The sequence below is a fragment of the Bidens hawaiensis genome, unplaced genomic scaffold (assembly GCF_021521415.1).
Source record: "Bidens hawaiensis isolate Kalapana, Puna unplaced genomic scaffold, B.hawaiensis_p1.1 tig00012466_1, whole genome shotgun sequence".
Lineage (NCBI taxonomy): Eukaryota > Viridiplantae > Streptophyta > Magnoliopsida > Asterales > Asteraceae > Bidens > Bidens hawaiensis.
This window is the reverse complement of record NW_027492016.1, coordinates 372457-396961: the sequence shown is the minus strand read 5'-3', so window position 1 is coordinate 396961 and position 24505 is coordinate 372457. Positions and strand designations below refer to the sequence as shown.

The window sequence follows — 24505 nt, the reverse complement described above, 5'->3', positions numbered from 1 at the left end:
CAAATTCAACGGTTAGTGCATTTCAATTCATTACCATTGCGTATGTGTATCGACTGATCATGCATAATTCAATCATTATATCATACAAGTTACCTTTTATTCTAGTCTTAACTGCATTAGTATTAGGGTCCATGTTAAATTATTCCCAATTTATTAAAACAAAAAAAAAATGATGTCCTTACATTCAGCTTAAATTCTTGAATGCAATCTTGATAAATTTATCAGACTATCTCATTAAAACTGTTAGCTTGTTAGGTATATAACATTTTTATTATTATTATTATTATTATTATTATTATTATTATTATTATTATTATTATTATTATTATTATTATTATTATTTCGTTACAGACGTTAAATAATGGCGGATGAAGATATTCAACCCCTTGTTTGTGACAATGGAACTGGAATGGTCAAGGTAGTATAAACACATTTTCACACTTTTTCAATAATCATAATAATATTAATCTTGATCTTATTTTGTGATTTCATTATTTTCAAGGCTGGATTTGCTGGTGACGATGCACCGAGAGCCGTGTTCCCGAGTATTGTTGGGCGTCCACGTCACACTGGAGTCATGGTGGGAATGGGCCAGAAAGATGCATATGTCGGGGATGAGGCCCAATCCAAAAGAGGTATTCTTACTTTGAAATACCCGATTGAGCACGGGATTGTGAATAACTGGGATGACATGGAGAAGATTTGGCATCATACGTTCTACAATGAGCTCCGTGTGGCTCCAGAAGAACACCCGGTTCTTCTTACTGAAGCTCCGCTTAATCCGAAAGCCAATCGTGAAAAAATGACTCAGATCATGTTTGAGACGTTTAATGCTCCCGCTATGTATGTGGCTATTCAGGCTGTTCTTTCACTCTATGCCAGTGGCCGTACGACTGGTTAGTTTCTTATCTACTTGTTACATAAAAACTAGAGGTAGTGATTGTGACCCATTTGGTTGTAAACGGGCCAATCTGTGTTTTGTTAAATCTCAAACGGTTAAATGGGAATTAGTTATTTATATGCTTTTTAAAGATTTTGTGGGTCATTTGTCTGAGCATGTTTCATGTTTGATTCGATTAAAGATTACTAAAGAATGACGAGTTTTACAAACATGAGGATTCTTTTGGCTTATGCTTGTGCATTTTAGTTTCAACCCATTTACTTGTAAACAGACCTATCTAGGTTTCGTTTCATCTCAAACGGGTCAAATGGGAATTAGTTATTTGTATATAATTTTAAAGATTTTGTGGATCCTGTGTGATTTGACTAAAGAATGACTCATTTTACATAAATGTCGATTCTTCTGACTAATTTAGTTTCAACCCGTTACTTGTAAACGGGTCAATATGGGTTTCTTGCTTTCTTTTCATTTCAAAAGGTTCAAATGGGAATTAGTTTTATATATCTTTCTAAAGATTTTGTGGGTCATTTGACTCCACCTGTTCGATTCAACTGAAAAGTGACCCATTTTACAAAAATGTGGATTCTTTTGGCTTATTGTGTATTATAGTTTCAGCCCGTTTAATTGTAAACAGGCCAATCTGGGTTTCATTTCATCTCAAACGTTTCAAATGGGAATTAGTTATTTATATGTCTTCAAAGATTGGGGGGTCATTTGACTCAGCTGGTTCGGTTTGACTAAAAATGACCCATTTTACAAAAATGTGAATTCTTTTGGCTTATCTTTGTGTATTTGAGTTTCAACCTGCTTACTTAAGTGTCAATCTCTGCTTCATTTCATCTCAGACAGTTCAATCGGGAATTGGCTATTTATGTATTTTCTGAAAGATTTGTTAGGTCATTTGACTCTGCCTGTTCGATTCGGCTATTCATGATCATGGATTTTTTGTGCATTTTTGTTTTGAATCATTATTGTGAGTGAGCCAATCTTTGTTTTGTTTCATCTCAAATGGTTCAAATTGGAATTAGTTATTTATGTATCTTTCTAAAAGATTTGTGGGTCATTTGACTTTGCCTGTTTGATTTGACTAAAAATGACCCGTTTTACAAAAAAGAGTGGATTTTTTTGTGTGTTTTTGTTTTGACTCATTTACTTGTGAGTGTGCCAATCTTTGTTTTGTTTATCTCAAATGATTCAAATTAGAATTAATTCTTTATATATTTTTTTAAATATTTTGTGGTTCAGTTGATTCAGCATGTTCGTCTACTAAAATATGACCTGTTTTAGAAAGAAAAGGATTATATGGCTCACTTTTATGCATTTTAGTTTCAACCCGTTTAGTAGTAAAGTGTAAAGTGTAAACGGGCTAATCTGGGCTTCGTTTCATCACAAAACGTTCAAATGGGAATTAGTTATTTGTATAATTTCAAAGATCTTGTGGCTTATTTGACTCTGCCTGTTCAATTTGACTGAAAAATGGCCCATTTTTCACAAATGTGGATTCTTTGGGTTATTTTTGTGTTTTTTGTAACTCAAACAGCTCAAATGGGAATTAGTTATTTATGCATCTTTCATAAAAGATTTTGTGGGTCATTTGACTCGGCCTGTTCAATTCGACTCTCGTTTTACAAAAATGGGAATTCTTTCTGTTTTATGGTATTTTAGTTCAACCCGTGTACTTGTAAACGTGTCAATCTGGGTTTCGTTTCATCTCAAATGGTTCAAATTGGCATCCGTTATTTGTACATTCTTTTAGAGATTTTGTGGCCCATTTGACCGGCTGACCCTACCTGTTCTATTCAACCAAATAATGGCCCGTTTACAAAAATGTGCATTCTTTTGGCTCACTTTTGTTCATATTTATAGGTATTGTGCTGGATTCTGGAGATGGTGTGAGTCACACGGTCCCAATTTACGAAGGGTATGCACTCCCACATGCCATCTTGCGTTTGGACCTCGCAGGTCGCGATCTGACTGACGCATTAATGAAAATCCTTACCGAACGAGGTTACTCATTCACAACAAGTGCTGAACGGGAAATCGTGAGAGACATGAAAGAGAAACTGGCTTACATTGCACTCGATTATGAACAAGAACTAGAAACCGCCAAAACCAGCTCTGCAGTTGAAAAGAGCTATGAGTTACCCGATGGGCAAGTGATCACAATCGGTGCTGAACGGTTCAGATGTCCTGAGGTTCTTTTCCAACCGTCTATGATTGGAATGGAAGCTGCGGGTATTCATGAAACAACATATAATTCTATCATGAAGTGTGACGTGGATATTAGGAAAGATTTATATGGAAACATTGTGCTTAGTGGTGGTACAACTATGTTCCCGGGTATTGCTGATAGAATGAGTAAGGAAATTACCGCGTTAGCCCCAAGCAGCATGAAGATTAAGGTGGTGGCCCCACCTGAGAGGAAGTATAGTGTGTGGATCGGAGGGTCGATTTTGGCATCGCTCAGCACTTTCCAGCAGGTGGGTTATATTTTTGTTTTTTCTTTTTTGACTTATGTTTTATTTGTAAATGCAAGTGAATATAATGGTTGTTTTTGTCGCAGATGTGGATCGCGAAGGCTGAGTATGATGAATCTGGGCCGTCGATTGTGCACAGGAAATGTTTTTAATCATGGAGAAAGAGGTAAGAGAAATGGTAGTATTAAGGGGACATTGTTTTCTAGTTATCTGCATTCATTCATTGTTTTAATCATGGGAAAAGTAGTAAAGGAATAATTTCACAAATGTTTGGAATAGTTAAGTAGTTTTTGGTAAGCGATCAACATGTCGTGTTTTTTGTTTGAATAATGTACCAACGCTGTAAGGATTTGTTTCTGTGAATGAATTACTTGTAGCAGTTTCGGTTTATTGTAATTCGATTTTGAAATGTTCTGCTAATATTGAAACTGTTCCTGCTTGTAAACTTTGATGACTAGGGTTAGTTTTTATTTTCATTTTCGGACTGTATGTGATCTTTGAGGGTGCGTAAACTGATGCTTGTTTGTAAAGGACCAAAATAGGTTAACGGAACAAAAACATCGTATTATTATTGATTTTCCTTTACAGAAACTATAGATATGCCATATGGTGTACAATGTTCACCATTAATAACACATATGAGTTCCTGTCAAGTTTTTATGAAAATGACTACTTTACCCTTTTAGTAAGAAAACGAAAAAGTTACTTAGCTCCAATCCCTTTTTACTCGCACCCTCTTCGGTCAAGCCTTTTTAACCAGTAACGTTATGGCTCGGTTTAAAATCCGAGCCTAGCTCAAGCTCGGTGTTGGCCCTAGCTCGACTTAGCTTGTGAACAACCCTATTACCATGCCACCATAAAACCCCAATTGAATCACTCAAAAACCTAAAAACCAATAAACTCAACAAGTCACTTCCAAATACCATGAAACTCAACAAGTTTCTTTTTTTCTTTTTCTTCTTTTCTTAAATAACTTACCCATGGTTGGCTTGCTACATCAATTTGATGCAAAAGAGATTAATTAAACGTTTATGTAACCCGAAAAATTACTTCGAGGCGAAAACCAAAACTATGTGCACTAGTTAGGCATGGGCACCAGATCATGCGGTTGCCATCGACTTATCACCTATTCACATTGAAGGAAGTATAAGAATGTGGTTCCACTTATATATTCATATCTAATCCCAGGAATTGGAAAGGCTCGAGGTGTCGTTTGCAACAGTAGATCTCGAAGTCAAATCAACCTGTGTGGATAGACAATGAGATTTAAAGACCATGGTTGTTAGGTGACACATGTTAATGACTAGAATGGAGTGGCCAAGGGTTAAAATGAGTGGCTTGTGACAATTACAGTTTTTTTGTCGTGTGGCCAATGTAACAAGCAAAATCAATGGTGATAAAAGGTTTTAACACATTAAATTAGTACACCAAAGGAAGGAAAGATCGTAGTTAGAACTTAGAAAAGAAGACCCATACCATATTTTTATATATATTTTGTTTTATAATAATAAAAGTAAAATGATATATTCTATATCAAAAACAAAATTTATTGCACGAGTAAACTTGTTACTAAGACCCCTCGCTATGGGGCGTGATGACGCTGTACACCATCATGGGCGTGCGGGCGTGGGGGGGGGGGGGGGGGAGAGAAGCAACAACCAGCACCTTCAGTTGTTTCTCTCACTCTCTTCCTCTCATACGCACATATATATATATATATATATATATATATTATAATTATATATAATTTAGAACTTTGGTGCCGCAAGGACCCTATTGGGCCATTTTACGGCACCTTAGTGGTGGAAATTTTTTTTTTTTTTGATTTTTTTGTTATTGTTTTGTTTTAGTTTCACTATAGTAACGAGAACCAACCAAATGTCGATTTTTTTTTTGTTTTAGTGTCGGTTTCGTAATGAATTTGGCGGTAACAGCCCAAATTTGCATAGACTGATCGCCTTAACGTCCGGGATCAACAACGGTCGGGTTTTACCAACGCTTGAGTTTTACTGACCGGCGCTGCCTCATTGGTCCTTAATATTTATAACTTTTGTGTTTTTTTTTTAGTTTTTGTACCGGCACAAAACGCACGTAACCAAAATCGACCAAATTCGCATTGACTTACCGCCTCAATGCTTAGGTTTTACCACCGCCCGAGTTTTACCAGCCTGCCCGGCGCAACGCGTCGGGTAGAAAACTCGTTTATATATATATATATATATATATATATATATATATATATATATATATAATGGGACGCCCAATGGGCTTTAAACCATAACAGGGCATTATGAAGAAGAGCTACAAAGTCCCCGATGCCTATGTGGTACTGTGGGGGGCTTCGATGTCCCCCACCCTTGGTTTAAAAAAGCGCGCTTAAGGCGAGGTGAGGCGAGAAGCGATCCAAGGCGAGCACCTCAACGCTTTTGCTTACCCAAGGTGAAGCTTGTGCAAAAAGCGAACGTTTTTTGCGCTTTTGTGCGAAGCGAGAAAGCGAGGAGGCGAAGGCTTTATGTACAAAAAGCGACCAGTTAGCTCATTTTCAACATAACCTTTATAATTAACCATTTCTAGACTTTTCACATTTGACAATAAACTTTTAAAAGCTTAAACATTTTTAAGTTGTGTTCTTTTGAAAACACTTTCGAGTAATTTGGTACTTGATAACTTGTTTCTATGCTACTTTTGTATTTTGAACGATTAATGTGGTACTCGAAAAATTGTTCTACACTACTTTTGAAATTTTGAGATATATATATATATGTTGATATTTTAGACGTTTAATATATATTATAATGTGGTTTGTATATAATATATAGCTTATAAATAATTAAATATTTTTTAACATATGGTCGCTTCGTGTTCAAAAAATGTTCGCTTTTACGCTTTTTGCTTTTCGCCTCGGCTGAGGACCTCTTCGCTTTTTTTCACCTCAAGCTTTTTTAATCCAAGCCCCCATCATATCTAACCATTAACCAATAGCAAAGGAACGAAAAACAAGAAATCCAATATGATTTAGTATTATCCTCCTGCCTGTAGTTTTATCAAATAATAAAGATATTGTTATTCTTGACTTGATGATATTATTATGATTCCAAGTTTGAAACGACAGTTACCAGATCTCACATAATTGGTATTAAAAGTAGAAATGAATAAGGTGAGAGAATATGACAAGTTATATATAATAAGCAAAATCCACCTCGAAGCCTGCAACCCCACTCTCTCTCTCTCTCATCAAATCTTTACTTTACATAATAATATAATCAATCATAACCTTAAAAACCAAATCTTGAATTCAATCATCAGATAGATTGATAACATGAAAGAAGACGGATCCAATTGGTTCTCCCAGTGGGACTCCCAGCTCCCTAAACCCGAAGAACTCATACCCTTATCCCAAACCCTAATCACCCCTGATCTCGCCGCTGCTTTCGATATCTGGAACCCTAGTAATAATATTCAACAACAACCCTTGTCCCAAACGCCATCGTCTCAACCCAATTCGGCTGAGTTCGACTCGTCTGAGCTCGGCGGCGACGAGCCGGCTCGAACCCTTAAACGACCGCGTTTAGTTTGGACCCCACAGCTCCACAAGCGGTTCGTGGATGCCGTGGCTCAATTGGGGATCAAACACGCGGTTCCGAAAACAATAATGCAGCTCATGAGTGTTGACGGGTTGACCCGAGAAAACGTGGCGAGTCATCTGCAAAAGTATAGGCTTTACTTGAAACGGATGCAGGGGTTGTCGTCCGGTGGGAACGGTGGAGGCGGGTTTGGGTCAGGTGGGGATTCGGCCACGGATCGGTTGTTTGCGAGTTCCCCGGTGCCGCCTCATTTTCTGCATCAGTCGATTCCGGGTTCGGATAGTTTTTTGCCGTATATGCCAGCGGCGGCGCTTCAGCAGCAGCATCACCAGCAGCAGATGGCGCATCAGTTCCAGCGGCAGTTTGGGTCGACGTTTTTGAGTAGGCAGCCGGTGCATATGGTAGGGACTCCAATTCGGAATGGTTATGTGGATGATCCGCAGCCTGCGAATGAGAAAAGGGTGCTGACTTTGTTCCCGGTTGGGGATGATTGAATTTGGGTAATTTGTTGATTTTTGTTATGTGTATTGTGTTTATGAAATTGGGCTTAAGTTGTTAGATGATATTAATCCTGAAAGGTTATTCGTTTTACTTGTGATTTAGATTATTACAGTAGATGCTGCAATGACGATTTGAGGCGTTCTTATTGGACTGAGATGGCCTTGTTGATGATCAGGAAGGCGAGTGATGATGATGATGATGATGATGATACATATGAAGATGTGAAAAGATGATGTTTGCCTTGTGTAAATTTTGGGTTTCTGTAGAGACTCTTTGGAACTGATCTTTGAGGTTATAATTGCAATAAAAATATTATATACTAATATAATATATGTTATGTTATGTTATGTTAAAATCTAACCAGGAACAACATATAATCAAGTATAAATCAAGATTCATCCTTTGCTTTTATCAGCATTCAAAAGATCTTGAATACTTGATTCCTCTTGTTGAAGAGCATAAAAACTGAAATTATTTACAAAGTTCTTGTATGATCAAAGAGAGATTTATACAAGAACTTTGGTTACCCAAGAGCAAAATTATGGCAAATTTTGGGTTTTTGTACTCTTTGGAACTGATCTTTGAGGTTATAATCACAATAAAATATTATACACTATTATTATGTTATGTTAAAATATGTTACATGGGTCAAGATATGATAGAGAAAGATTAACTGGTTAAGTATAGTCCTTCCAGCTAATTACTAATCTGTTAGTTGGTTATTACTAGTGTAGTCCTTCAGGATCTAGCAAGCACAAAATACACTCTTGACTACCTAATTCTTGACCATAAGGATATCACTACACTTAAGTTGTATTAACATCGACTGTTGGGCAGTGCAGCCATAACTTTCATTGTGTTAACATCCACTGGTGGACAATGAGTACCCACAAAAGCCACAACCTTTATTGTTGAAAAGGATGGTAGCATGTATTGATAGGTGTGATTCTGGTTGGCCACATACTCTATTATTTCATCTTCATTTTTATCCAACTCAACTGAAAACAATTGTTTATTCTTGCATTTGTGTCTTGACACACCAAAAATATTCCCCCTCGTTATCTTATCAACTACTTTAGCAGATAAACCTTTTCAGAGTATTATTACTACAAGTCCCATAAGTATGCGCAACTTATTATCATTCATCAGTGCGGCAATCTTGTTGGAATTATAATGTTCGATCTAGTTGAAACTGACATGTTTGAATTAAGAGAGTGTTGACTGAGAATTGATGAGCTTGCCTTATCTTCATTTTTGCAAAGGCATGAGTGTCTCTAAGTATTTGGTTTACAATGACATAAGATTCAGACGGTTGATACAAGGTGGTTGTTTGAGAGAGAGTTGTCAAAGTTTTTGATAATGATGTTGTTTGTTCCTTCGAAGTCGTTAATATCAACTTAACTAACCTCTTAGTTGATTATTACAAATATAATCCTTTAGAATCAAATACGTACCCCCCCCCCCCGGGTCCCTTTAACTCCTCATTAGCTAACAAGATATGATCAACTATAAATCAAGATTCAACCTTTGCTCTTATCAGCAAGATCTTAAATACTTTTTCAGACACACGAGTACACGAGGGATCTTAAGTAGGAAATGTTGATGGATATTCAAGGAGCAAGGACTCGAGCTTAACGCCAATCGATTCCTCTTGTTAAAAAACATGAAATAGTGACAAGTTCTTGTATGACCAGAGTGAGTTTTACACTAGATTTCCATAAATAAAAGTAACTACATTGTTATACATAAGCTCTTCCTATATTACATGGTTATAACTTAAAATGACCTCCATTTTCATAGTAATTTATCCCACAAGATATACAATGAACAAACAAAATCAATCGAGTCTGCGTATACATAATATTAAACGATCGCCCAAAACTTCTTTTGGCAAATCAAAACTGGTTGTGAACCCCCTTGTCCATTTTCTAGTGCATGTGAAGTAATATCCCAAAGAAACTTTGGTCCAAGATCCCTTATTCTTGATAGAACAGATTCATTGTCTCTTATAATCACAAAACCCTGTGTAAATGAGGTCCCAAAGTGTTATATTATTTCATATGTAGCTATCATAAGGGGTAAATAGGTAATTTTAACAGGAAAAAACTACCAAAACAGGAAATAAAAGGTTACCTGAGGTCGTATAAGGCGGTCCATCTCGAGCATGATATCCTCCAACAAGCAACCACCATCTTGGTTTTTATAATGAGTGAAAAGATGATTCGCGTGCAACAAATCATATGTTCGTGGATATGATGAAAACGGTTCACACCTACAGATAAGGTTATTATTATGAGCAATTAAGGTGGTATATTAGATTTAGTTCATTTGTGACTCACCAGTCATGAAAGGTGCCAACAAGGCCCCGGGAATATATAGCAGATAAAGTATCGTTCATTGTAGCGGGGACCACATTCATCACCCAAACAGGCCAAGTATCAAAAGCAACTGCAAATCCACCATAAAGGGCATTCATGTCCATAACATTTCTAATCGATGCCTCGTCAGCATTCATCAACCTCCAGTAATCACGAACTTGATCTTGCCAATAAAGCGTATCCTTTAGAAACATTTCTTGAGTGACACCTAAAGCCACCATAATATGTTTCATCAATCACAAGGATGTGCAGTTTGATTATTTATATTATTAGTAAGATATTAACAAACCTATATTATTGAGACTTTCTAGATAAACCGAATGACGATGAGGTATAGGAGGTAGTTTCTGAGACACAGAACTTGTGGTAGCAGGTGTAACGCAGTTCCTCAATGGTGTTTTCCATGAGGGTGTATTATTATTCATTCACAGAATCACAAATACTCACAAGCTTTTTCTCTGCATTATTTTCAAGACAAGATTGACTGGCGTCTTTTATCCATATTGCTGTTTGAACTTTCCTAGCAATAAGCTTCCAGCACATTCCAGAAGTTATATTCACCAGTTTCTTCCAAATCAATGGAAAATCTTTGTCCTTTCTGTAAGCTGGAGGAGCTGAATATACAAAATAACCATTTGGTCGAAGCAGTTGGTTGACTTCTTTTAAAAGAATCCCATCTGCACATATTGTTTGAAAAAAAAAAATTAGGATTCCAAATTTGCTCGATATATTGGTCAAAAAGTCGGGGGATAAACGCAAATTATTAGTGTACTGTGTACATGAAACCAAAATAACCAAACACAAACAAGAACACTCGGTTTGGTTTTATGTTTCCGTAAAAACCAAAATTTCAGATCGGTTTGAGTTTCGCATGTAATTTAAATCCTAACCGAATGTATGGATTTTCATTTTTGATTTTGAATGTTAAACTAATTTATAAAAATTTGATAAATAGTGTAATTCAAATATTTTAGCCCAAATATATAATAATCAATTAATCATTAAACGACGAAACTATTTGGGCCAAAATTCATTATTTTTGGCCCAAAAATTTCAAGCCCAAATGATAAAACCAAAACCGAAAATGAACGGTTTGCAAAAACTCAAAAACCAAAAATTTCAATTTTTGGTTCGATTTGAGTCCAAAACCGACCATGCACACCCCTAATATTACCGTTTTCATGCCAATCAACACGACATCTTGAACAGTGGACCATTTCAAACGAGTTGCTCGGGTAGGGTAGCTGTTTTGTAGCTAAAGCAGATATCATAGCACCGATTCCACGTTCTAAAGCAAACTGAATTTGATTTTCGTGACCATCTTTTGGAGCAAATGACATGGTTTGAATATTTAATGGTAAAAGATAAGCAGAAAAACTTGCGACCCCGCAACCAACATCAAGAACTTGATAAACCCCAGATGAACGAAGATCACCAGTCTCATTGGTAGTCATGTTCCCTAATCTGCATTAATTAACAACTGATTTATCAAACTCAAATTATGCAGGTTGACATGTGCAGATCAAAAACTTAATTAAAGAAACCACAGATTGTACCTCTCAATATATTCAGTAGCACCGTGTTTAAAATGTGTACCGCCCCCCGGAAACCACCACAACTGACCTTTCTCATGCACCCAATTTTGCCCGCCTTTGACTTCAGCAAGATGTGTATGATTCACATTACTCCTCCACACATAGTCTCTACTAGTCGGCCACCTCACCGGTATTTTATAATCATTCGGTGGCGGTATCAAGCAAAACAACTGTCTTTCTAACGGGGGGCAATGCCTCTCTAAATCCTCTCTCTTGGAAAGATCTAACTTTGGTAGTAACTCACTGATGTATGAATGATCATGACAAGGAATATGCTCATTGAACTCTATATGGCATATGTTCATCCCGGTTTCGGGAATCACGATTGGCGATTCGCGATAAGTAAGAGCAACTATATTACTAAATGCAGCATTGCCTGCAAGCACACGAGAATAATCAGTCTTGTAATTACAACGGAGGGATAAAGAAACCTGACTCGGGCTCGTGAGCAACACGAATAAATCCTAATTATGACATACTGTAAATCTCTAACAAGTACACATAAAGTTTGAATCTTTTGAACACAGCACACTTGGATATTACAGAAAATCAGATCTAGAGATGGTTTAAGCTAGCAAACAGGAACATCATGGTACAAAGAAAAACCTAGTAATAATCGTAACCCTAGAGTAAGAGTAATTGGTAAAAAGGGTACCTGGTGATGAAGAATTGGAAGTGGACTGGTATACGTAAAGGGATGTGTTTCCGGCCGAAGAAGGTTCCGGTGTAGAATGAAGCAACGATGAGTAGAAGAAAGAGTAATATGGTTTGGCCTGACTTCAAATCCAGGGCGGATTTCGATAACGAAAACCCACCCATTTGAATTGGGATCTCAAGAAGTCTGGTTAAATCCTCATCGGAATTTATGTCGGAATCAGAAGAAGAGTGTCTGTCGGCAGAGGAGTTCCGTCACTTCAAACTATCGCATTGGGTGCAGATCTGGTTTTAATGAAAAAGAAGAAAACATGACAACTTTTATAATATTATAATTTATATTTTTATCTAACTTTAGTTATTTACTGGTAGAAAGCTTTGCAAAATGCTGTGGCGGCGACAATAATATTGAAGACCAAAGTTCGTTATGTTCAGTGTAGGCTCGGCCCAAGGAAGACGTGAGGAGGGCTATGGCACAATGCCTGAGACCCAAAACTTTTTATAATATATATATATATATATATTTTATATATTATGTGTATAGATTTCTTTTTGATAAATACAACAACAGATTGTAAGATAGTGAAGTGGGAAAAATATTATCTCAAATGCTCAAAATGGATATATTATCAAATAAACTTGTTAGAAATAAGTTTGATTCCATGCCATGTTTATAACCCTTTTTTACACAAAATGGCTATATTACCATATAAATGAAATCCAAATTGTATGGAAATAAAGTTGTTTTTTTTAATGTTAGATTATTTATTTAGTTACATGCTATTTATCCATTTAAATCATAATTTTACCATTACCATAGCATATTTAGATCATTATTGCTATTAAGAACGATATATTAGAGAGTATGGATTACAAAAGGTTGATCGAGACCTTTGCTTTCAATAATGCTATGAGAGGTTCACGATTCTTTTAAGTATATAAATTAGATCATTTTGCTACAATAATTTTATTTGGTTTATTGTTATCACAACTACATAAATAATATACGAGTTATTAATTAAATTCATGTTTTAGCATATCATTTTTGCCCTAGGCCCCGAAATTTTAGGGATTCTCAGAGACACTCCTGTAGATTCACCAACTTTGGTATCAAAGACCAAGATTAGTTTTGATCACCAAATTTGGTTATGAAGACCAAATGCAATTCTTCAAATCACTTTTGGTATCGAAGAACAAAGTTGGTCATGATGATCAATTTCAACCAACTCTAAACAACCAAGCTAGGGGTTGCCGCCCTTGACCCCCGCTAACCAAAGGTGTTTCTGAACCCCATTGTTCAGTGAGCTTAGCTCACTTTAACTTTCAAGATGGATTAGTCACGGATTTGTCGTTTAATGTATTCCCATCTTACTTCTGTTAATCATCATACTTTGGACTTTACTTTTGTAGCTTTTGAGATTTTTTTTCTTTTTATTTTTTTTATTTTTTACCATTACAATATAGTGGCATGTAACTAACCGGACAACAAAGAATCGATTCCACTAAAAAAGGTTTTGAGATGTGTTGATTATTTATTACAAACCGATCATTTAGACATCTAAAACTAAAATGAGTAGCACATGATTATGTGTAGGTGCTGCAAAACTTTAGACCTTGCTTTTGTGATACAATATTAAGACTACATGACATGATAAAAATTTCAAAATGTATGTAAAGGCAAATCCAATATGTTAATCCTAGTTTAATTCACAATTAGAGCATCTTATTCTTGGTGCTTGTGTTAGTTCTTAACACCATTAGTAGTTAATATTTAATAAGTTGTACAATAACGTGAACACACGTTTGAGTTTAATTCTTAGTCAAACTAACATGGCATTTAAATCGACCCAAAATCCCATCAAGTTTAAACGAATTACTTTTCATAAACAATGTCATTTTTTGTAACATATCAAATAGAGAGGCAAGTAATACCCTAAAATTATGCAAAAATCGGACTCAAAAAACACGAAATACTGTACAAAGGCAAATCAAAATTAACCGGATAACGAAAATAGACGATTTACACTTGGGCTTTCTTCTTCCGCTTATTGAGAGGAACCACCCTTCCTGGCAATGAGTCACTAGAAATCTTCACCTTCTTGTAATTACCCTTTGATTTCTCGACAGTGATCGTCGACTTACTATCGTGTTCCTTAGCGTCGGCAAGAGGAACAGTTGGGTGGTCTCTTATTGTGTCAAGGAAATCTGTAGGGAAGAAGTAGAATTGTTGCAGGCCAGCCATTAGTTGCTGAGTTGATCGAAATTGTTGTTTAGAATTTATTATTATTGTGGATGAAAAAAGTAAGTGTGAATTATTATATAGGGGTTATTGTAGGGTTTGATCCTTGTCTTCCACGCAGAAGTAACGGCTTCAATATTCTTCTAGTGGCTTTTGTTTAGACCGCCGTTTGGGTTCTAGAATTTTCAAACATACGTGTTTCATAGTTTTTGTATTTTCTTAAAATAGATGGGTGCTCGCAGCGGAAAACATATATTTTGGTAACCATGTAACAAATTTATGAGCATTCATTATCCGTTCGACACTATGAGATTGTTCATCAGTTTGGTTATATGGTTGAACCGGAGCTGATCGTACATATTAAAATGTTAATTATTTACTTATTAAATATCAGATATGTTTATAATACATATTAGATATAGTTGCAATATATTTAAAACAAAGTTTTATTTAATACAAGTAACTCATCTATTACAACTTTAATTTTGCCAAATTTCAAGTATGATTTTTTTTTGTAATATTTGTTCTTGTTATGATTTCGTCTTCTATTTATGCTAATAAGGTTTATTATTTATGTGACCAAAATTATTTTTGTTCGTATTATGATTATCCTAAGTAACGTATTAGTTGGTGTTTAGTTTGAAGTGCATGTATAGGTAGATTAATTATTCTTATTTTAAACTCAATTTATTATCGTAGTACAAACTATATCGGAACCTAATCATTGGTAATTGTTCGGTTTAGTTGGGTTTTAATTTTAAGCAGTTCAGTTTCAGTTTTCGACGACAAAAAAAAAAGTGTAAAGTTGGCTCATGGTTTAATTTAAAACCATCAAAACCAAATCGCAAACACTTCTATATACAATGTTTTTTTACTTCAAAAACTATAGCAATATCATACTCAAATTAAAGATAATAAAATGCTCGTTTTTATGATGTCATTTATTTTAAATTATATAAAAGTATGAAATGTTATGACCGTTTAAAAATCATGGGGGGTAATTGGGTTAAAAGTAAAAATAAATAAAAGAATATATAAGTAAAATATTAAGGAACAATGTTGTAACTTTAAGGAATGAAAATTGTAATTATTTTGTTAAAATTTCAATGTATGTGAGATTTAATGTAACAATGATATTTTTGCCTCTATTAAATGTTATACCTAAGATAATGAATGTTTTAAATTACTTAAAATAAATGTCTTAAGTTGTCCATTAATGGTATATTACATATAATAATATAGATATATCTTGTGAGAGTAATAAAAGAAACAATCCACCTTATAATAAAAGTTCCCTTGCAAAAAAGTTAAATAAATATTCGTGTCGTAACTTAATGAATAAAAAAAATCAAACTAATATGTATAATAGACTGAACGTATAACCAACCATCCAGTTAACCATTCTCCCTGGTTATGATGGTCAGTTACGATTATAATTCACGGGCTAACCGAAATAGCCAAATATATCAAAGCAACCTAGTAGCAAAAGATTATCGAAAACATTTTGGTATGAGGTCCTATGGATGCTTAGACATTAACAAGAACCGATCGGTTATAACTTATTTTATGCTAAAGTGTTCGGTTATAGTTTGGTTCAACACGTACAATAAGTGAGAGGTAACTAGTAACCCGACCATGACCCCTAGTGATTTCAATTCAGACAACTTTATTTATGACACCATGTTGCATTACTAGTGTTGTGTAACATGCGGTTAGTGTTGTATAACCATTAGGTCAAGAGGTATATTTTAACGTCCAAGGTGTTAAAGTTGAGTTGGCAAGGTTAACGAGTGGCATATCATTCCCTTCATGGGTTAAGGGGCGTTAAATGCAATATGAGTTAAAATGTTAACGGACTTTAAAATCTTACACACACACAATTATTTAAGAATCAACTTTACATTAAATAGATAGAGGTAAATAAGGGTTAAACAATTTCCTTAGGTTGAGGTGAAATGAAATGGAGTAAAGTAGTTGATTTGGCGCCTATATAAAATTAAGAAGCGCAAATGTAAACTCCATGACTTAACTATTAAGGTTTAATAGTGTTTTAGCTTATAAATAAAAGTCAACTAGTCAAGATCCATTAAATACCAACCGATTAGGCGGTCCCAAAAAGGCAAAAACTACTTCCAGAACTTTGCACATTTATTTTCGTAAGCGTTGGATGGTTGCTAGAATGTATATTGTAAGTCAAGAGTCAACTTTGTCATTATTTTACTTGGTCGTTTGATGGTTTTTTTGATAAAATAAATATTCTATACGACTATACGAGTCTTTCATTCATACATGTCGGGAGTGATAAAAAGATTAGATGTGCTAATAAATGTTAGATAAAATCCAATAGAAAAAAATGTGTATTCTAACCCAAGTAGTATTTTCGGTTAAAGTTAATAATTGGACTTTTAGCCTAGCGATTTCAATGAGTATACAAAGTGATGCTTTCACTTTGAGTCCCACAGTAAAAATGTTGGTGTGGGAGTTATGTTTCTTTTTTTCCTCATTTGTTGCAAATGTTTGGCTAAGGTGAGTTTAACCCATAACCTTCAATTGACTAGACACACTTGCAATAACCTTCTCAGTGCCGGACCGCCAAGTTGCGGGTAAAATTTTCATATGTTACATATTGTTAGCCTATCTGAAAATTAAGTGAAATTGATTAATCAAACATTTTCAAAAAACAACACTACAAAATCCTAGATTCCCACTGACCTTTCTACATCAAGTTGACCCAAATTATACTTGTTTTCATATTTTTTAGAAAATCTTAAGTGTTTGATTTAGGTACTTCCAAAAGGAATGATTTGTTGCAAAACAATTGCCACGCATAGCAAACACGTAATGTATTGATCATGAGGCTACAAAAATATTAAAGATGTATTATGTGTATGTTCAGCTCAGTTGTATAATTTAGTCTGCAAAAACTTATAAAGCCTCATACAAAACCGAGTCGAATTACATAGATCCAAGGTACACTTGCTCACAGAAAAGATAACCGGACTTAAGGATTCATATGGCTACCCCTTTCTCGGATTTTGGAGAGATCATCTCAAAAGATTTAACAAGCAAAGCAACCTTCCTTTTCTGAGTTGGAGCTAGTTCAGCAACAACCTGTTGTAAAGCATAATCAAGCATCCATTCATTTGAGTCTTTCTTCTCACCGGTTGTTTGACTCCTTAAAGACACAATCTCGGCTTCTGGTTCTGGCTCGGGTGCTAACAAAACATGTCCACGCTTGTCGGGACCAAATTTCTTGTTCGCCTTTTCTAGTTCTGTAATAAACCTCCTCATAAGCACAACTTTCTTTACATAACTCCACCCCTTTGGTTTATCATTTTTGGCACTAAACTGAGCATTATCTACTTGATCTGGCTCTGCTTGATCACCCCCTTGATTCTTTTCTGAATCGTCGTCTTCTGGAAGAATAATCTTTTCAATAGCTTCTCGTACAATGTTTTTAATTGCAAGCATCTTTAAAGATGATTGTTTTTCTTCTTCTTGTAGTCGTTGTTCTATATTACCAGACACCATGTGACGATGAATTAATCGCCACATGCTCATTTGAGTCTCATTGTTGTTACCATTGACACCAAACATGATATCAGCCAGGTTTAAACCATTTCCACTGTTTGGTTCAAAACTAGGTCCGGGCCTTGTTTTTTCATAGAATTCTATAGAGTAATCAACATCTTTTTCCTTTCCGTGTTTATTATACACCTTTTTGTTTAGCTTATCTTCTTTTTTCTTAACGGGCCGTTTATCTGTGGGCTGATTTTGAGGATTTATGTTCTTTTGGTCCTTGGAAGAACGACGCTTTAGAAACGAAAACCGCTTAATTGGGGGCTCATGATGATGATGATGGCCATGAAGAGAACAATGTTCATATGAACAGAGTTTAGCTGCTGAATTTGCTTCTTCATATTCTTTTACACCCGCCTGAGGCTCGACCTGCTTGGGGAACTTTGAGTCCTTTAGAGTAGAAGAAAATGTAGCTTTCTTTGAGTGCAAATCTTTGACATTAGAAGGCGCCTTTGATTCGGAAGATGTTATGTTCTTTTTCCTTACAACTTTTAGGGATCTTAAACTACCGGATCTTGTGAACTTGGGCACGGGTTTCTGCACAGAGGGAAAGATATCAATGACAAACATATAATAAAAATAGGCTTAGAGAAAGTGTAAGCATGAAGTAGTGATACAGAGATGATCTAAGAGATAATTGACTTATAACTGGACCAACTTGACAAAGGCAAACAGGTTAACCGGTCCAAGTTAAAAAAAATGGCTTAACTTGGACCACGTCTGGAGTTACGGGCTCTATGGATAATTTGTCACAACTGTCAGATCCGAATTCCATCGTCTAAAGCTAGATTTTGAAATCAATGATTTTCCACATTAAGATAAATTTGATTTATTTCTTTTTTACTATAAAGACGCGCGAATCTTTGATCAATTCATAATTACGTAGTCAATTTCAGTTGTGATCATTTAGTATTATATTAATTAATTTTTTCATTAAGAGTATTCTCTATATTTAATTTGATTCCAAGTCAAGCATTTACCTACTCTTTTTGGAGATCAAATTAGACATCATCCAAAAACCTGTTTCCACTTTCCATCTATTATCTTAAATATGTACAAATTTTTAGACTTGCCTGGAGATCAGGTGATGCATCTGATGGTTCAACCTGAGATCGATGTCGTGTAGCAGCCGGACCATCATTTGGCAAGCTCCTTGACTGAGACTGTAGTTTCCTCCTAGACGGTCCACTGCTCCCGGAAGCACCCACTTTTGGTGAATTCAACTTATCAAGTGTTTTCCTTAAATGTTTTCCTCCTTCAATCCCACTGCTATATCGACTAGTCGAAGAAGTTCCACTAGATGTCGAACCATGCACGGACGAACTGAATGAAGTAACCTCTGAATCACTATCTCCCTGTCAGATAATGAAACACCATCAGAAAACCAAAATCCAGTTCTTTCCATTTGATATTTTAAATTCATTATGAATTTATGATCAAAAGTTATCTAAAGATTAATAAAAAAAAACCTGAATACTTGTTTTTCTGAAACTGGAATTGGTTTTTGATGAATCAGATGAAGGATACTTCAGCTTGGGTTTATTATTTTCCCATGTTCTTCTAACACCCTTTGTCAAAGTTGACCCGATCACCATTTCTCAAATGAATTTGAGACGAACCGCCTTTAAATCATGAAGGACGACTGGAACCCAAGCCAAGAAACCCAAAAAGATATCATGTGTTGCTTGGAGTGATGAGGATTAGTTGTTGAATAAATGGTGTTTGTAGCAATTGATATTCGTAAATGGTGTGCCGAAATAGACGGTGTGATTGATTTAGGGAGGCCGGTTTAGATTTTATGTTATAGAATGTGTTGTTGCATGTGGACTTGGTAAACAATGGCTTTATTTCGCATGGTATTATTATTTAAAGATTCCGTTTGTAAAGTGGTTGGATTTATTATTATTTCTCTACTTGATATTAGATCATAAAGGGTGTGACAAAGGATTAATGAAACAACAATTAAAATTAAAGCTTTTCTTTTTGGTGAAAATCATGAATAAAAGGATAAATTTTATACATGTTTTTAAGGATAATATTAAGTGCTAAGATTTATAAGTACTTTGACAAAAAAATGTATAAGATCATAAGAGAATCATGTACTTATAGAAGTGACGTTGGATGATGATTAAGTTAGTATTTTGAACGATTTATCATTTGTTGCATTTTCTTAAATTTTTACATCAAATGGTTTCTTGTCATAAAACGGTGTCAAAAGTGTTCAACCATATAAACAATGTTATATCTCTACGTTACAATTATACTTGAAAAAGCGCCTCCAACAATTAAATTTAAGTCACTTGGCTAACTTTTTTAACCTATTGTTGTATTTTGGGCTCCTCGCAAGTAACTGAGCACGAAATCTTGTTGGTCATCAAGTCATTTCTTCTGTTTCCGAAATCTAAACCGTATCGGTAAGAAAACTAGTCGTTCATTCACCAATGGTACGACCATCCTCCAAATAATGGCATTGTTCTTCTTCCTTCACCATCTATGTCGTCAATGCCAAAACATGAATAGGGGGTAGACGACCATCCGTCCATTATAGATTTATCAATTATTTAATAGAAAAGGGTTTGACCGAGTTCTCAATATACTCACTTTTTTGCCCTTCTCTTATAATATATCTTTGCTTCTTGTAATATTTTTGATTTGACAAACTTATATATGTTTAGTACAAATTCTAGTTGGATGGAATCCATCCATTTTGACTTTTGTGTTTTTAGTCCTACGATATGTGCAATCTCTTTGATTTTGCTATTTCTATTAAAGTACTTTTGGTCATATATAGGAATCAATAATAAAATGTTGATAGAGAAATAAGACAATTGTGTGATGCTAACTTAAAAGAAGTTTTCAAACATTTTATTCATAGTTTCCTTCTTTTTGTTCAACCTCTTGGTTTGATTTAGTCATTTGACTGACCGGGTGATACATGTTTGATTAGGTAGTTATTTATCAATATGTTTTTAGTTAAGAATAATTATATAATATATATGGCTATTATAATAATTTATATTATAATAGATCAAAATTATTATTCGAGGAAGACTCGTGGTGAGGAGGCATGTATCACGTGTTTAGGTTTTGTTAAACCGTGACCGAGTCAAATATATTACTCGAGAAAGGCTCGGGGTGAGAAGGCTCGCGTTACGTGATTATGTTTTGTTAAACCGTGACCGAGTCAAATATATTACTCGAGGAAGACTCGGGGTAAGGAGGCTCGTGTTACGTGATATGTTTTGTTAAACCGCGACCGGATCAAATATATTATTCAAGGAAGACTCGGGGTGAAGAGGCCCGTGTTGCGTGTTTGACCGAGGAAAATTATTTATTTGTTCAGTTATTATTTTCTCTACAATTTTATATTATTAACTTATGATTTTCTCCACTACTTTTATATTTATAAATTTTAAACTGATTTATAAATCTCGTTTATAAAAACATGAACTCACGCAGCTTAAACTAACTTTGTGTGTATGTTAGATTGATTTTCAGGTTGAGGAGTTGGGAATTACCGCTTGAACGTGCTTGAGACTACCCGGATGGTTGAAGGCATATCTAGTCGAAGAATTTAATAAAGCAAAATGTTTACTTTTCTTTCATTATTAGACGTATTAAAAAATCTGGTTTTGGGCATATTTCCCGTTTTGGGTTTTGTATTTGAATATTTTCCGCTGCATGTAACTCTAGACGTGTTTTTGAAGAAATGGGAACGGTTTTTTATATTACTTATAAATATTTGGGTATGATGACCAACTGTAAGACTCCCAAGTTGTCTGGGTCTTACAGATAACAAGTTTGTTTATCGTAAATAATAATCAAAGTAATAATTGTCGTAATTGTTCCCATTTTAATAAGAAATATTTATTTCAAAAAGTTTATTTTTACGATTTAACTTTTGTAAATAAATAAATTAAACTCTAGACCGATTATTATCATAAACCGTCGCCATTATTTAATGTATATGTCGTGCTCAAATCAAAAACAAGTATTATGAAACTTAAATACATATAACTAGTACGAGTAAGTAAGGTCGTCTCCACAGGGAATCAGTGGAAAATGCAAGTTTGACTCATGACTTTAAAAGATTAATTAACTAAGCGGACAGACGATGTCAAGCAGTTAGAAAGATGTATTGGTAACACACGATTACTTTTAACTCTTGTAAACAATTATGAAAAAGGTGATTCACTTCAGGTTCAGGTAATGCGATAACAAACTAATCACGGATCAATTAATTGATTGCGCAGTAATTACTAAACCTAGCAGTTTGGTTGTGATGACAAGCGAAACCCTATCCGAATTGTTGACACAATTGAACTCGGTTTATCTAACTACCAGTTTTATATTATGAAAACCAATTGATATGCAATGAATAACGGTTTTGGATCAATAACACAAGAATCTAATCCAAAATGTTGATGAGCACAACCGAGTAGTTGATGCACAAGTTGATAACCAAAACATAAACTGTTTAAACAATCAACTGCAAAGGTAAAACAAGATCAAATAGCAAACTTAATCAAGTTCTTAATCATTCAAACACAAAGAATCCAATCATAGTTAGTTTACACAAAAACCCAAGCCTAAAGTGAACAAGAAGATTTTAGCCTAACATCGACATGACAATTGACTAGCTTATCTGATGAACGGATGAGAACATGCGATGAATTGACGAACGGGGAGCTTTGGGATGGTGCAAAATTGTCCTAGGGTCCCTCTCTGGCTGCTGGAACAAGTGGTATGTCGAAAAGAGGTTGAAAAACTGATTATATATCAGTTAGGGTTCTTTTTCCCGTTTTTATGTCGGTTCACGTAGCGCGAAGCGTTTTTCACCCTCAGTTCGTCGCGCGAACTAAACGAACCTCATATTCAAATTTTTCTAGTCGAAAAACCCAAAATTCATATATTATGGGTCCTGTAACTCATTTTCAAGGCCGGTATATGCCCGTTTTACTAAAAGGCACTTTCTTGGTAACCCGTCTTGTTCACTTTTTGATTCGGCTTCAAGTTTCTCATCCAAACCATTCCTGAATCCTTCTTAACCTTCCATATATGTTTCTCTATGTTTCCGTCTTCTCTAGGCTTGCTTAATCTTCATCTGGATGGCTCTGAATTAGTACGTTTAAGGTCCGAACACCCGTGATCATAAAAGAACTCAAAGTAATTGTGCTCGCTATATATAAACTATTAAAATACATTAAATAACACATATATACATATGATTTATATCCGAATGTCATTATTTCCGTTCATAATTAATTTTATCATTATCAGCTAGGGACTTTTGTTGACGTACCCCGAGGAGCTCGGCCACTTTTATCTTAGTTTTTATCGTCATCTCATGTTCGTTAATCCACTCGTTAAGGTGAGTAATCACAAGTCACATCTCCCGTTTTAAACGCTTTTACATTTTTGGGGGCGTTGTGCATTCACAAATTAAATAGAATATGATTTTTCACTACAATTCCACTGTATGCATAGATATGCAAATGCTCGACTAGTTGATATGTGCGAATGTGACTGTATGTTTATTTTTTAGTTATGGTTGTTAGTATCTCATCCTCATCCTCATTTAATATGATCATACGCCACTGGAGTAACTCGACCCGTTGGGACGAGGGAAATGTACTTCTTTTTATATTCTTGTTATGATAGTTGTAGTGATTCATGTTTATCGCAAGATATTGTCATTTTCAATTATGTATATACAAAAACCGTGATTACTTGCTCAACTTTATGTTGACAAACAATATATTTTCACGCATGACGCATGTAGCTTTTTGGGATGAAGCAAGTGCTAAAATCTAGATTATACCTTAGGTTGCCATGATGAATAAAGAACAAATTTATTTTTAAGTTTTTGATTATAATGTTATTTTTCTTTGAGAACTATGTCAAGCTTTTGTGTAATTGATCGTTATATGAAATAAAATAATTTAGATATTAACACGAGTTATCCATTTAGTTTCTTTTGAGCTGTGATACAAATCATGTCGCGCCTCGGCATGTTCCTTTGTAGGTTAAGGTGTGACAAAAATAGTGTTTTTCCTTTATTTTGTATTCACCTTTTATTTTTAAATCAATATATTTAACTCTATTTAAAATTTATATTTAGTTAATCTATTATCTAATTTTTTGTATTATATTCTTACACGATCAATATCTTCTTTTTTATATTTTTTTTATCAATCACCCCTTAATTTTTATCTTTTACCAACTCATTGTAAATTTTTCTTTTTTATCAACCAACGTCAAATATGAAACATAAGAATTCTTAACTTTTTAAGCTTGATAGTTGATCATAAAAACAACCAACGTGTAAGAACTATTACTATAATTTTGACTAACCAGTGTAACAAATGAAATTTCAATAGAGGTCATAAATTATCACCATTCAAAAGATATTAGAGCGAACTTTATCACCATTCATATAAATCTCATAAATTTACTTATGTGATAATTCGACAATTCTATAAGGAAAACCAGACACCTTACTGATTTCTTATAATATTATCACCAAAAAAATTAATTATAAAACTATGAAATCACAACCAAACAAACGATCAATCATTGGCTGAGGTTGATTATGGA

At 34.7% G+C, this 24505-nt stretch overlaps 2 protein-coding genes and 2 pseudogenes across 6 annotated transcripts; 2 read left to right on the top strand and 2 right to left on the bottom strand.

The window, feature by feature from the left end:
* The first annotated feature begins 361 nt into the window (after window positions 1-361).
* LOC143541033 (actin-like) lies at window positions 362-3702 on the top strand. The gene is made up of 4 exons (XM_077033951.1): window positions 362-418; window positions 503-896; window positions 2768-3381; window positions 3465-3702. The coding sequence occupies exons 1-4, from the start codon at window positions 362-364 to the stop codon at window positions 3528-3530; spliced, it is 1131 nt and encodes a 376-aa protein (XP_076890066.1). The 3' UTR covers window positions 3531-3702.
* Window positions 3703-6697: 2995 nt separating this feature from the next.
* LOC143541032 (transcription factor MYBC1 pseudogene) lies at window positions 6698-7772 on the top strand (annotated as a pseudogene). 3 transcript variants are annotated; one of them, XR_013136689.1, is made up of 2 exons: window positions 6698-7462; window positions 7579-7772. The product of XR_013136689.1 is annotated as a transcription factor MYBC1 pseudogene, transcript variant X3 (transcript). The 3 variants fall into 3 exon arrangements; XR_013136687.1 differs by having other exon boundaries at window positions 7576-7772; XR_013136688.1 differs by having other exon boundaries at window positions 6698-7484; window positions 7576-7772.
* A 1484-nt stretch (window positions 7773-9256) lies between these two features.
* LOC143541012 (putative methyltransferase PMT6) lies at window positions 9257-14332 on the bottom strand (annotated as a pseudogene). Its single transcript, XR_013136684.1, has 8 exons — window positions 14115-14332; window positions 13921-14023; window positions 11398-11900; window positions 11016-11305; window positions 10131-10518; window positions 9803-10049; window positions 9597-9735; window positions 9257-9485 (listed from the first exon to the last, which is right to left on the bottom strand). The product of XR_013136684.1 is annotated as a putative methyltransferase PMT6 (transcript).
* A 2941-nt stretch (window positions 14333-17273) lies between these two features.
* LOC143541031 (uncharacterized) lies at window positions 17274-19559 on the bottom strand. The gene is made up of 3 exons (XM_077033949.1): window positions 19378-19559; window positions 18982-19263; window positions 17274-18445 (listed from the first exon to the last, which is right to left on the bottom strand). The coding sequence occupies exons 1-3, from the start codon at window positions 19501-19503 to the stop codon at window positions 17339-17341; spliced, it is 1515 nt and encodes a 504-aa protein (XP_076890064.1). The 5' UTR covers window positions 19504-19559; the 3' UTR covers window positions 17274-17338.
* Between the last annotated feature and the right edge of the window lie 4946 nt (window positions 19560-24505).